This window comes from Lampris incognitus, chromosome 11 (assembly GCF_029633865.1).
Source record: "Lampris incognitus isolate fLamInc1 chromosome 11, fLamInc1.hap2, whole genome shotgun sequence".
Lineage (NCBI taxonomy): Eukaryota > Metazoa > Chordata > Actinopteri > Lampriformes > Lampridae > Lampris > Lampris incognitus.
Genome location: NC_079221.1, coordinates 52,028,553 through 52,042,523, shown reverse-complemented (window position 1 = coordinate 52,042,523; position 13,971 = coordinate 52,028,553). Strand labels below are relative to the sequence as shown.

The 13,971-nt window shown below is 48.8% G+C and overlaps 1 protein-coding gene across 1 annotated transcript in view; it reads right to left on the bottom strand.

Annotated features, from left to right (window-relative positions):
- LOC130120412 (immunoglobulin lambda-1 light chain-like) overlaps positions 1-13,393 on the bottom strand; it is a 28,927-nt gene extending 15,534 nt beyond the window's left edge. Inside the window, exon 1 of the mRNA XM_056288950.1 lies at positions 13,072-13,393. Coding sequence (XP_056144925.1) covers positions 13,072-13,393 — 322 coding nt within the window. The remainder of the gene's footprint in view (positions 1-13,071) is intronic.
- Positions 13,394-13,971: the final 578 nt, after the last annotated feature.

Sequence of the window (13,971 nt, the reverse complement as noted above, 5' to 3'; positions counted from 1 at the left end):
TCCTGAAATTTATTTAATGTTTAATAAAAACAGTCATAATTTAGAATGAGCGAATTTATCTTTTTCTTTTGGTTTTTATCATTTGTCAATGTTGTTTCCAATTTTAACATTTCTGGTGTTAAAACTATTTTGTTGTATGTGTAGTGAGAAAGAGTCTCAATCCCAAGGGAAATGTTTTTTGGAAGAAACAGAAAACACTGGAAATAATTAACAATAACAACAACAATAATAATAATAATAATAATAATAATAATAATAATAATGGGGGTATGGGGTACCGGGACAGTTGCTACAAGCCATCCGGTCCTTGTATAACCAAAGTGAGAGCTGTGTCTGCATTCTCGGCACAAAGTCAAACAGGTTTTCGGTGGGTGTCGGATTCCGCCAAGGTTGTCCCTTGTCTCCGATTCTGTTTGTGATATTCATGGACAGGATCTCAAGGCGCAGCCAAGTTGAGGAGTGTGTCCGTTTTAGAAACCTCAGAATTGCGTCTCTGCTCTTAGCAGATGATGTGGTTTTGTTGGCTTCATCAGAACGTGACCTCCAGCGAGCACTGGGGCGGTTTGCAGCGGAGTGTGAAATGGCCGGGATGAGAGTCAGCACCTCCAAGTCTGAGGCCATGGTCCTCTACTGGAAAATGGTGGATTGCTCCCTCCGGGTTGTGGATGAGTTGTTGCCTCAAGTGAAGGAGTTCAAGTATCTCGGGGTCTTGTTCACGAGTGAGGGTAGGACGGAGCGGGAGATTGACAGGCGGATTGGTGCAGCATCAGCTGTAATGCGGACGTCGTACCGGACTGTTGTGGTGAAGACGGAGCTGAGCCGGAAGGCAAAGCTCTCAATTTACCAGTCAATCTTCGTTCCGACCCTCACCTATGGTCATGAGCTGAAATGAGTTTCCTCCGTAGGGTGTCTGGGCTCAGCCTTAGAGATAGGGTGAGGAGCTCGGACATCCGGAGGGAGCTCAGAGTAGAGCCGCTGTTCCTTCGCGTCGAAATGAGCCAGTGGAGGTGGTTCAGGCATCTGATTAGGATGCCTCCTGGGCGCCTTCCTTTGGAGGTTTACTGGGTACGGCCAACTGGGAGGAGATCCCGGGGGAGACCCAGAACTCGCTGGAGGGACTACATGTCCAATCTGGCCTGGGAACGCCTTGGAAACCCCAGGAGGAGCTGGAGGGCGTTGCTGGGGAGAGAGACGTCTGGAGTGTACTGTACTTCAGATGAGTTCACTGACCACACACCTTCAGCCAAACACAGGAGGAATGGTCAGTGAGCTCAGCAGCTGTAGTGTTGGTCTGAAAGAAAACCTGTGTACACACAGCTCTTCATGACACATGGTTGAGTGCCACTGTCGTACGATCTGAATCTCCAGCTATATAATAACCTCCTCCCTCCCTCCCGACCCATTTCCCCAGTCTCACACGATCCTCTTCCCCTTCCTCAGCTGTTGAGGGCCAATCAGGGCCTGATGAGGTCTGGCCCCGTGATCAGCCATTAGAGGAAGGTGAGGAAGAGGAGGAGTCCGCTTTAGTTGAGTACAATGACCTCTGTACAGAGGAGGACCCTCCCTGGGCTCCAACAACCTACCTTGAGAAAGGTAGAGGATTTACGAAGAGACTGATTCTAAAACCAGATGCTAACCATCAGCACAACATATGGACCAAGCGAGACAACAGCTGGGATGAGAGTAAAGAACAAAAGAAGATGAACATCGCAATTTCGATGCTTAAAGCAGCCAATATGTCAACACCATGTCATCATTACGAGATTAGATCTTATCCAGCACAGAAGACATCGAATTGTTATTGTGTTTTTTCTCATTATTGTTGTTGTTAATAAATATAGTAGTGGCAGTGTTGGTGGTGGTAATAGTAATCACAGTAGAACTAGTAGTAACAGACCTAAAGATGTGATTATTATCACAGTCCATGTTCTTTATTAGTGGGAGTAGTGGTCACAGCAGTAGTTATAATGTTAGTGTCTCTCGTAGGAGCAGTGATAGCTGTGTTTGTAGTACTTAGCTTTAATAGTACTAATAATTAGTAATAATAGTGGTTAGTATAAGCACTGTGAATATTACTTGTACTACAAGTTGTTAATGTTATTGTTGGTTTACTGTTAACCAGCAGCGTGCTTAACTGTGTGTTTGTCTCCCTCTAGTGGTGGCCATCTATGACTACATGGCTGATCAGGAGGACGAGTTGTTCTTCCAAGAGGAGCCATTGTCTGTGTGATCAAGAAAAACGAGGATGGCTGGTATGAAGGTGTGATGAACGCCACCACAGGCCTGTTTCCAGGAAACTACGTTGAGGCCATCATGCACTACGCTGACTAAGGGGGGGGGGTGTCTTTCTGTCTCCAGCTCACTTTTCACTTTATCTTCCTTTTTCTGGAGTTTCCACTTTTCTGTCCTCACGCTGTCGACTGCTCTTTTTCTCCTCCTCTCTTTCATTACCGTCACGTCTCTTTCTCACTTTGTGCCTTGCTGTCTCGGTCTTCACCCACTCCCAGACTCACCTTGACCCCTCATCTTTGCTTGTGACCCTCCCAGCCTGGTGTAAAACAACCAAAAGTATCTGTATTTCATGGGGATGCACTTGTCATCACAGCCTTGACTAGAAGTGTTGCCTCTCTTGTCCTGCGGGGACCAAAAAGAAGAAGGTCTGTGTTAGTTAGTAGTGAGAAGTAGTGAAAAGGCTGGTGGATATGAGGCCTGCCAGTGTTGTTATTGTATTTAGAAATCACGTCAGGACACAGCATTTAGAAATCACGTCAGGACACAGCGCTGTCGCTCGACACAACCTCTACCTTGCATTCTTTATTTAGACTCACACAGCATCACAGGCAGACCCGATCAAACAACCCAGAGCCTGCAGGCATCACCAATCGATCCCAGCACAATAGAACAGCACCACATCAAATGCAGCACTGTCGATGTGTGCAGACATAACATCCCCCCCCCGGCAGGATTTCAAACATGAAAGGTTGACACAAAGTCCTCTAGGTGGCCAGGGCGTAAACGTGTGCGAACAGGTCGCGGGGCGGCCTGAGGCTGTGCAGGCCGAGGTGGGGAGGGAGAAGGCAGGGGAAGCTGAGGCCCAGGAATGTCTGGGGCCCTTGTAGGAGCTGCATGAAGCCCCGGGGCGTCTCGCCATGCTGAGGGAATGGCTAAGGTTGTGTCACCAGCTGTGTGTGGTGGAGCTGACACCTTCCGTAGACGACTGGAGTGCCACCGAGTGCCATCGCTGAGGAGGTAAGTGGCTAGGCCCAGCTGACGGGTGACTTGGACAGGAGAGGACCAGTATAAAGCCATTTTATTGTCCCTGTGGGAACTGCGGACCCTGAACCAGTCTGACACATTGATGTCTGGCACACTGATTCGTTTTGACTGGTCAAACCGTTGCTTCATCCGCGTCTGCTGATGAGTGACTGAGGCTCTGACCCCAGAGGGAGGTGCCTGGGGTGTGGAGGGGCGGGGCCTGTCAAGGGGCATGCACAGTTCCCGGCCTAGCATGAGAGAGGCTGGGGAGACGTCTGTGGTCGAGTGCTGTGTGGCCCGATAGTGCAGCAGAGTGTGACGGATGGCCTGCGTGAAAGAGCACCCTTGAGCCATGTGTGCTCTAAGGCCGTTCTTCAGTGACTGGTGAAAACGTTCAACGCCGCCATTGGCCTGGGGGTGGTAGTACGCAGTGCATATATGACGGATGCCCTTGTTTTCGAGATAAGCAGGGAACTCAGCAGAGACCAGCTGAGGGCCGTTGTCAGTGGCCACTGTCTCTCTGCAGGAGAGAAGGGGTGTGTGTAGCATTTGGACAATGTCCTTTTCCACACAGTCAGTGTCCGTCTGTAGAGCTGGGGTGGAGACAGAGCGAGAGAGCAGGTCGGCGACAACATTGTATCTGCCTGGGGTGAATTGCAGGCTGAAGTTGTACTGGCGGAGGCGGTCAGACCAGCGGTGCAGCCTCCAGGAGTTTGTGGCCTGTCCCAGATGTGGACAGCAGCGCTGTCAGGGCCTGGTGATCTGTCCTGAGGGTGATGGAGCGGCCTTAGAGGTGCCACCTTTCACAAGCCCAGATACAGGCTAACGTCTCACGCTCACCCACGGAGTACCGCTGCTCGGTCAGGTTGAGGGCACGGGAGGCGAAGGCGATGGGCTTCTCCACACCGTTCTGGGTTTGAGACTGCACAGCCCCTATCGCTGTGGCTGATGCATCACAGGTCACAAAGGTGGAGCTGGAGATGTCGAAGTGAGCCAACACTCGTGGTGAAGTCAGTTGAGTCTTGAGATCACGCACAGCGTCACTGCATACCTTTGACCACACCCATGGGTCGTCCTTACGCAGCAGCTGGCGCAGGGGGGCTGTGGTCGCAGAGTACTGGGGAAGAAACCTGAGGTAGTAACTTGTCATACCCAGGAAGGAGGCGACCTGGGCGGCCGAGCTGGGCTCAGGGATGGTCTGAATGGCATCCACGTTAGATTGTAGTGGAGTTACACCGCTCGCTGACAGCCGGAACCCCACGAACTCGATGGCTGGCACAGAGAGGACACATTTCTAAGCATTGAGAGTTAGCTTGTGCTTGGACAGGGCTGCGAAGACCATGTTGAGGCGCTTGTCGTGGATTTCACTGGTGGGCCCGTGTACCACTATATCGTCCAGATAAATGGCCACGCCCAGTATGCCAGCCAGCATGGAGACCATGATTTTCTGGAAGCAGCTAGGGGCGGAGCTGAGACCGAAAGGCATCCTGGTGTAGCGAAACACTCCTGCATGTGTCACAAAGGCTGTGAGGTTTCGGCTGCTGGGGTGGAGGGGCACCTGTAAGTACCCCTGTCTGAGGTCGAGCTTGGAGAACACCTCAGAGCCATAGAACTGAGCAGTGAGTTCTTCTGAGGTGGGCAGTGGATACTTATCAGGGACCACTGCCTTATTTACTGCACGTAGATCGACGCAGACACGCAGGCCCCCCGACTTCTTCTTAGCCACCACGAGGTTTGAGACCCAAGGTGACGCGTCCACCGGTTCAATGATGCCAGCTTCCAGCAGTTGTTGCAGCTCGGCGGAGACCCCATCACGGAGAGCCAACGGGATGCGGCGCAGTGGTTGGATGACAGATTTCACAGCAGGGTTGAGGAGAGGTTGATGGGCGAAGGCGGAGAGGCAGCCCAGCCCCATAAACAGTGATGGCTACTTCTGCTGCCAAGGTGTGGCAACAGTCAGGATTGCTGGCCCCCTTGTGTCTAAGAGGGAGAACAGGTCCAGGCCCATCAGGTTGGCCCCACGGCGTGCCACATGAAAAACTGCATTGGGCACCAGCTTAGTTCCATAGCGGACAGTCACTTGGAGAGAGCCAACCAGATCGATTTTGGAGTCACCATACCCACAGAGGACAGCTGAGGGTGCGGACAGTGGCAGTGAACCGAAAAATTGACTGTAGGTATCAACATTCAGGAGAGACACATTTGCACCGGTGTCCAACAGCAGGGGGATGCACACATCATTAATGTTGACTGTGCATGATTTGAATGACACTGGCCCAGAGCTCACCTTGTGAATGACGGCGGTTGAAGACTGGGGGGTGTGGCCCTCTGACCCAGCCGGGGAAGATCGACAGACGTTGGCAAAGTGATTGTGCTTACCGCAGCTACGGCATGTCTGGCCACGGGCAGGGCAGTTCTGAGCCCTTGAAACATGAGACCGAGACCCATAGTTACCACAGGACTGTTGAGGGCGGGGCCGAGAACGCCGTCGTTGCAGTTGCAAGACGTCCCCAGTGGAGTCGGCGCCCGCCTCGCTCTGGTTGGGTTGCGTCCCGAGGGGCAGCCATGAGTAGAGGGAGGAGTCGTTGGCAGCTTGACTGGAGGTGGCCACTTGCTGTGTATTTAGCATAGCAGCACACTCAGCTGCTCCCTCAACCTGTAGTGCGATGGTAATTGCTCTGGACAGCAGCAGATCGTCTTTTTCCAGCAGGAGAGTCTCACGCACCTTTGCGTTGTTGGTGTGTTCGATAAGCTGGTCGCGAACCATCTCGTCCTGAAGCGCGCCAAACTTGCATGAGCTAGCTAGCCCTCGCAAATTAGCTACGTACTGCCGCACAGACTCACCAGGCAGTTGGTGTCGCTGACGGAATATAAATCGCCGAAGGAGGGCACTCTGTGGAGCAGCGAAATGGGTGCTCATAAGTCCCACAGCTTCGTCAAAGCTTGTGACGTTCCCCAGAGTCCCGAGCACACGATGACCCTCTGCTCCCAAGCAGTGTAGCAACAGAGCCGTCTTCCTAGCCTGGCTCACGTCGTCGAGCCCTGAGGCGAGGATGTAATTTTCAAAACTATGTAGCCAGCGAGTCCATGGTACCGGAGGCTCGCCAGGTAATGCCAGGAAGGGGGCAGGTGGTGGGAGAGAGATATCAGCCATCCTCGTCGCCAATATTGTATTTAGAAATCACGTCAGGACACAGCGCTGTCGCTCGACACAACCTCTCCGTGGCATTCTTTATTTAGACTGAAACAGCATCAAAGGCAGACCCGATCAAACAACCCAGAGCCCGCAGGCATCACCAATCGATCCCAGCATAATAGAACAGTACCAAATCAAATGCAGCACTGTCGATGTGTGCATACATAACATGCAGAATATAGAGAAGAGATAATAAAAAAATAAAAATAAACAGCAGATGTCATGAAGGCGGACGCCGGAAACAGCTGGCAGTGACGTCCACGGACCCACAAGCATCAACCCACCGAAGGAGGAAGTGACGTCGAACCATTTCCGTTTCTATCGGCCATGTAGCGCAGCCAGTGTTTTTCCACACCGGCAGCTGGCCTACAATGAATTAAGAAAAAGAAAAGGAGAGAGGCTACGTCAGTCAGCGAGGGCCCCTCCGGCAGGGACATCCACGCACTCATTCGCACATATATATAGTTTTCTCATTCCCTCATCAGACACCAGCTGCCGGGTGCGACAGGCTATCTGGGGGCCGCTCGCGGAGGGGAGAGGGCCCCTCCGGCAGGGACGTCCTCACACGCGCATGTCTCGTTCGCTCTAATCTCTGTCTAGGAGCCAATCACCTCTATCTCAGACCCGCTCGCGACAACGCAACCCGAGGGAGCCACTAATCTCTAATCTAAGAGCCGTTCGCGATGACGCAACCCGCTCTCCATAACAGCCAAATGGGGCCGTCGGCTATTTATGGGGCGACAAACCACTACGAAACTCAATCAGGGTGCAATAAATACCTGAACGTTAAATTATTTGCTCATTACTTGGAGATTATAACGCTTTAACTAACCGACCACTTTTTACGCTAATCTTTTATTGAATATTAGCGAAAATTAATGATTTTTGGAGAAAATGTCGCTACAACGCCATGCGTGAATATCAGAAACCATGGCAACAGGCAACATTCTATTGTGAAAGAGAAGCTGATTGGACATGGAGGCTTCGTTGTGCTGTGTTCTGCTTGTGTGAGAGACTATGGCAGGCCGTTTCGTTTATTCATTTTAAGGGTCTAATCACTAAACATTAGACTATAGTAACTATTTTTAAACAATAGTTGCTATTCTGACTGCCACGAGACGTTATTGTAAATTCACTACTTGCAAAAAAAAAAATCGTCCAGAAAAATTCACCTTTGTTCCTGTTTACAAAAATTATCTGGGCCAGTCAGCAGCCTGTAGAGGATGATACGTTTGATACGCGTGCGTCTGTGTGTGCTTGTGTGTGTATGTGTCAGCAGCTCAGCTTGCATACTGCTGGACCTATCAGCCTGATATTTATGTATTTGTTGTGCACAGTTATGACTGTATGATCAATAACCTCTCGTGGTTGCAGTGATTCACAATCTTAAAAAAAGAAAAAAAAAATTCTCGCTCCCTCTCTTATTCGGTCTCGAGCTCACTCGACCGCCACTGCTCTGTCACTGCCCGATCTCGGTCAACCGTATATTTGAGCTGCGCATGCGCACAGTTGAACTAGAAAAGGCAGTGCCAGTATGAGTTTTGAGAGTAAAGGAGAAGTCAGTCGCATTTCGCTGGTCAGCAAATCATTCAATGGGTCCAGCTGCGGCCTGGAGCCACCTCCAGACACGCCCACCTACAGACACGCCCACCTCCAGTCGCGCCCTCCTCCAGACACGCCCACCTCCAGTCGCGCCCACCTCCAGTCGCGTCCACCTTCAGACGCGCCCACCTCCAGTCACGTCCACCTCGTCACGTCCACCTCCAGTCACGCCCACCTTCAGTGACGCCCACCTCCAGTCGCGCCCACCTCCAGTCACGCCCACCTTCAGTCACGCCCACCTCCAGTCACGCCCATCTCCAGTCGCGTCCACCTCCAGTCGCGCCCACCTCCAGTCGCGCCCACCTCCAGTCACGCCCACCTCCAGTCACGCCCACCTCCAGTCGCGCCCACCTCCTGTCACGCCCACCTCCAGCCACGCCCACATACTCGTCACCGTCCCATTACTCATCTCGCGTCACTCCCAAAGCTGCATAATTGGTAACACGGCGAATGAGACAGCGCAGCGTTGTCGTGTCATTCTAGTAAGTGCTCCACTATTATGTGGTGTTAAATTAACTGTCTGCTTGAAGCACGTTTCATTAAATATATCACGGCGTGTGAATCTGGTTGTGATGTGTTTGGGAGCACAACATGCCACATCAGATGCAGGTAGATGCTCGTTACATCACAAACACTACCGACTACCAACCAACAACAGCTTTGGATGCCTCAGTGTCTATTGTGTCATGAAGGTGTCTTTTTAAGTAGTATGTGACACATCATGGAGATGTAACAGCCAAGCCTGGTAAAGCCTCACGGGTCTGACATGTCTCATTTAACTCTACATTGACTAGTATTGATTAAAAGGCTTTAATCCATCCCAGCACATCATTTGCAGAATTCCCTGCAGAACCCAGTAGGTGAATTCTCGGAGTAGATCCCCCGCAGATTTCCCCTTCTGCCATCTCCAACATAGCCTGTGGGGGGGGGGGATACTCTGGATTTGGGATACAGCATAATACAATACATACAGTGCACACGTATTCGTGTTTTTTCCACTTTTGTTACTAACAAGTGACTACTGAAACAGTCATGTTTACAAGTACTGAATGCATACCCGGTGTGCAGTTTCTGTAGACCTCTCCGCACTGCAAACAGGTCTCCAGGGTGCACATTGTATAGAGCACTTTCTGGTAGGCTGCTGAACATTGACTCCAGCTAGAAACACCTGCATATAAAAATGGTGAGCATTAAAAACTGAGCACTATGCTTCCTTAAATAAACATCATACCCCAAAGGGTGAACCACCATCAGGATCATTACTTTGTCCCACTTACTATCAGGCCACTTAAAATGTGCTCGCCCCCTGACATTGTCAGTATCAACTACATTTCTGAAGTGTGAGCACAGCAGGGCCAAGGTCAGGAGAGCTCCACTGCCGTCCTGCAGGACCACTTCAAGGAGTATTTCCTCCAGGTGACACTGTGGCAGCTGAAGTATATCTGGTGACTGAAGTATATCATAGAATAGTGTTAAAACGACTTGGACATCTCTGTAGGATGTTTCATAAATGTGATAGGCAAATGGTAGGCTAGCCATGAAAGTCCCATATCTGTGGCACCAGACTTCACGGCACCTGAAACCTGCATATGAACAGGAGACTGGGACAGAATAGGTGTGTGTGTGTGGGGGGGGGTTCACGTTATAATATAATCTGGGTAATGCAGAACACTATCAACATGTATTTGAATGTATGAATTATGAAAGGAAGGTTTTTCTATAATACTGCAAAATAGTCATGCACAGGTTAGCCGTGGAGCCAATAAAAGCTACTCAACTTTATAATGGTTTAAATGGACAGCCCACACCCGACCCATTTTTTAAAAATGTGCCAAAGAATTGACCCACCAACAGACTAAAACTACAGGTATAACCCAAAATACTGAGTCAGCCTGCACATCACTACCACTAACACTATAATGACAGCATGAAACACACAAGTTGAAATATATGGTGTACTACCACCAATCTGGTCCTTAATGTGCAGAAGACAAAGGAGCTGATTGTGGACTTCAGGAGGTCTCGAAGCAGCAGCCACTCCCCCATACACATCAATGGGGTGGAAGTGGAGCGTGTCTCCAGCTTTAAATTCCTTGGAGTCCACATCAGCGAGGACCTTTCCTGGACATTAAACACCCAGGCCCTTGTGAAAAAGGCCCAACAACGCCTGCATTTCCTGAGGAGGCTGAGGAGCACCCGTCTACCCCCCAAAATTCTCCCCAACTTCTACCAGTGCACCATAGAGAGCATCCTGACCATCTGCACCTCCATGTGGTACGGCAACTGCTCCTCAGTAGACCAGAAAGCTCTGCAGCGGGTCGTCAAGGAGGCCCAGCACATCACCGGTACCCAGCTCCCAGCCATAAAAGACATTTATCACAAACGCTGCCTTGGAAGGGGTCTGAGCATCAGCAGAGATCCCACCCACCCCAACCATGGACTGTTCTCCCCCCTGCACTCTGGGAGGTGCTACAGGAGCCTCAGAGCCCACACTACCAGGCTCAAAAACAGCTTCTTTCCACAAGCTGCTGCCCACCTGAACCTGGATACCCACTGGATGTCTGTAGATATTTTTAAATATTTTGTACTCCAGCTCTCTTTTAACTTATTTTAGCTTTTGGTCTTCATGTGTGTATATCTTATACTGTGTTTGTCTGTGTCTGTCTTGCACTGATTGGTGAAGCCACAGCCCTCATTTCATTTTTAACATGTGCCCGCACATTGTTTATAATGACAATATAATTGAATATAATTGAATTGAATTGAATACCTCAGTAAAATCAAAGGGGGGCGTCCAGGACCACATACAGCACAGACTATGGAAAAACCATTGTATGGTTACTTTGAGTCCTGCATACAATATGAATTATAGATATATAAAAATATGTTCCAATATTAAATTTATTTTATGCATTGGTCATACCATCAACATGAAGATTCCACAGCCATGAGAATTCTCCTGACTTGGGAGGCCCTAATCCACAAAGGAAGAGGATTGGAGGAAACAAGTTCAACACTATGGACTCACTGGATATTAGGTCTGTGAATATGTCTTCATCAGGGTGTCAGGTGTGAATATGTCTTCATCAGGGTGTCAGGTGTGAATATGTCTTCATCAGGGTGTCAGGTGTGAATATGTCTTCATCAGGGTGTCAGGTGTGAATATGTCTTCATCAGGGTGTCAGGTGTGAATATGTCTTCATCAGGGTGTCAGGTGTGAATATGTCTTCATCAGGGTGTCAGGTGTGAATATGTCTTCATCAGGGTGTCAGGTGTGAATATGTCTTCATCAGGGTGTCAGGTGAATAAAGTCACTTGTGTGTATATTTCCTCTGTAACAATGTAAAATGTCCCTCATGTATTAACTTCCTGTTATAGGAAAACTCATAAACGGTGTAAACCTTAAAGCCCCAGCAGTGAATTTTGGACCCTATCAGTGTGGGGTATATCCACAAACAATTTTGAACTGATTTATCTGTGGCTTGATCCATTTTAATCCAGTGTTTACAAACGTTACCAGTGTAAACAAACCTTTTACAGCCACAAGCTATAGTTTAAAGTTAGTCCTTGTATCAAGAGCCCAGCCAATCAAGTAGAGAATTAAAAACAAAGTACGTAAAATGTGTAAAATATTTTTTACAGTGAAAACATTTCCATCATGTTATTTAAATCTCTAATTAAAAAAATATTACTAAGAATATTGTAATAATAGCCATCGTCTGTCACACACTCATTCACTCACTCACTCAGCTCCTACTGGCAGCTGGTATTAACTAAACTAGCGTTAATCTAGCTTCAATAGCATTAGTCGCTAGAGCTGGTAACATTGATCCTAAAGCTGGTAACATTAATCCTTAAATTGGTAACATTAATCCTAAAGCTGGTAACATTAATCCTAAAGCTGGTAACATTGATCCTAAAGCTGATAACATTAATCCTAAAGCTGGTAACATTGATCCTAAAGCTGGTAACATTAATCCTAAAGCTGGTAACATTGATCCTAAAGCTGGTAACATTCATCCTAAAGCTGGTAACATTCATCCTAAAGCTGGTAACATTGATCCTAAAGCTGGTAACATTGATCCTAAAGCTGGTAACATTGATCCTAAAGCTGGTAACATTGATCCTAAAGCTGGTAACATTGATCCTAAAGCTGGTAACATTCATCCTAAAGCTGGTAACATTCATCCTAAAGCTGGTAACATTGAACCTAAAGCTGGTAACATTGATCCTAAAGCTGGTAACATTGATCCTAAAGCTGGTAACATTGATCCTAAAGCTGGTAACATTAATCCTAAAGCTGGTAACATTAATCCTAAAGCTGGTAACATTAATCCTAAAGCTGGTAACATTGAACCTAAAGCTGGTAACATTGATCCTAAAGCTGGTAACATTAATCCTAAAGCTGGTAACATTAATCCTAAAGCTGGTAACATTGATCCTAAAGCTGGTAACATTGATCCTAAAGCTGGTAACATTGATCCTAAAGCTGGTAACATTGATCCTAAAGCTGGTAACATTAATCCTAAAGCTGGTAACATTAATCCTAAAGCTGGTAACATTAATCCTAAAGCTGGTAACATTAATCCTAAAGCTGGTAACATTAATCCTAAAGCTGGTAACATTAATCCTAAAGCTGGTAACATTGATCCTAAAGCTGGTAACATTGATCCTAAAGCTAGTAACATTAATCCTAAAGCTGGTAATATTGAACCTTGCGCTATAGCGTTTACTATTTGTACAATATCAACTTATGTATACTGTGGTACCTCTCTCACATATACGCCAAGACTAACATCGACCACCTAACCTAGCTAACGTTAAACCGCTGCAATAAAGAACTTTTCTATTTAAAATGTTTATTATTTCACTTATTTGTGCAATAACGTCAAACGCCTCTCTCCATCTCACACACACGCCAAGACTAACATGGACGCATCTAATGATTACTTACCTGCTGCTTCTGCTGCGCCATTGCTCAATCTTTCCACGTTCTTCTGAGCTCAAATGCCCGTTACCTTTCTTGGCTCGAGTGCAGGGGGAAGGGGGCGGGACTGGAGGTGGGCGTGTCTGGAGGTGGGCGTGGCTGAAGGTGGGCGTGGCTGGGGTGGGCGTGGCTGAAGGTGGCTCCAGGCCGCAGCAGGACCCTTCTCGGGGAAGGGAGCGAGGCTGGAGGCGGGCGTGAGTGGAGGTGGGCGTTACTGAATGTGGGCGTGACTGGACGTGGGCGCGGCTGGAAGTGGGCGTGGCTGGAAGTGGGCGTGGCTGAATGTGGGCGTGGCTGGATGTGGCTCCAGGCCGCAGCTGGACCCTTCTCCCAGTGACCGCACGGGTCGCCATCTTGACTCGACCTTCAAATGGGAGCGTACATGATGGCTAGAATAACCAGACTATTACACATCCGACCAGTGACTATTACGCAACGACCCCTTGAAACTGCAGCCACCTTTGAAACGGAAAAACGAGTGGAGAGGCAGGGCTCTCTTTTAGTCCCACCTCCCGTGCTCCTACACCGCACCACCCCGGGGTGCTTTTTATTCACACACCAGCCAAAGACAACAACACACCGGTTTCCCCTCGGTGTCGCAACTGGGGACACCAGTCTGAGTCTCGCTCATAAGGTCAGTCAGTGGGTAACAGTCCTCTACCCAGTCCGAGTCAAACCCCCAACAACAACACACCCCAACATGAGCAGGACACCCGAACCCGCAAACAATTCAACACAATCAACAACAATCCCAACTCACACATTAAAAGTCCCATGAGTCCTTGCGCTCCCCCAGCACAGCTCCGCCTACATTCAGAGCGACCGCCTCCCCCAGTCGCTACAATGCATCATATGGAGTCACCCACCATACTGACTTCCATGCATGTGCGAGTATATGCGGCTGGTCTAAAAACTAGTTCTTCTGTTCAAG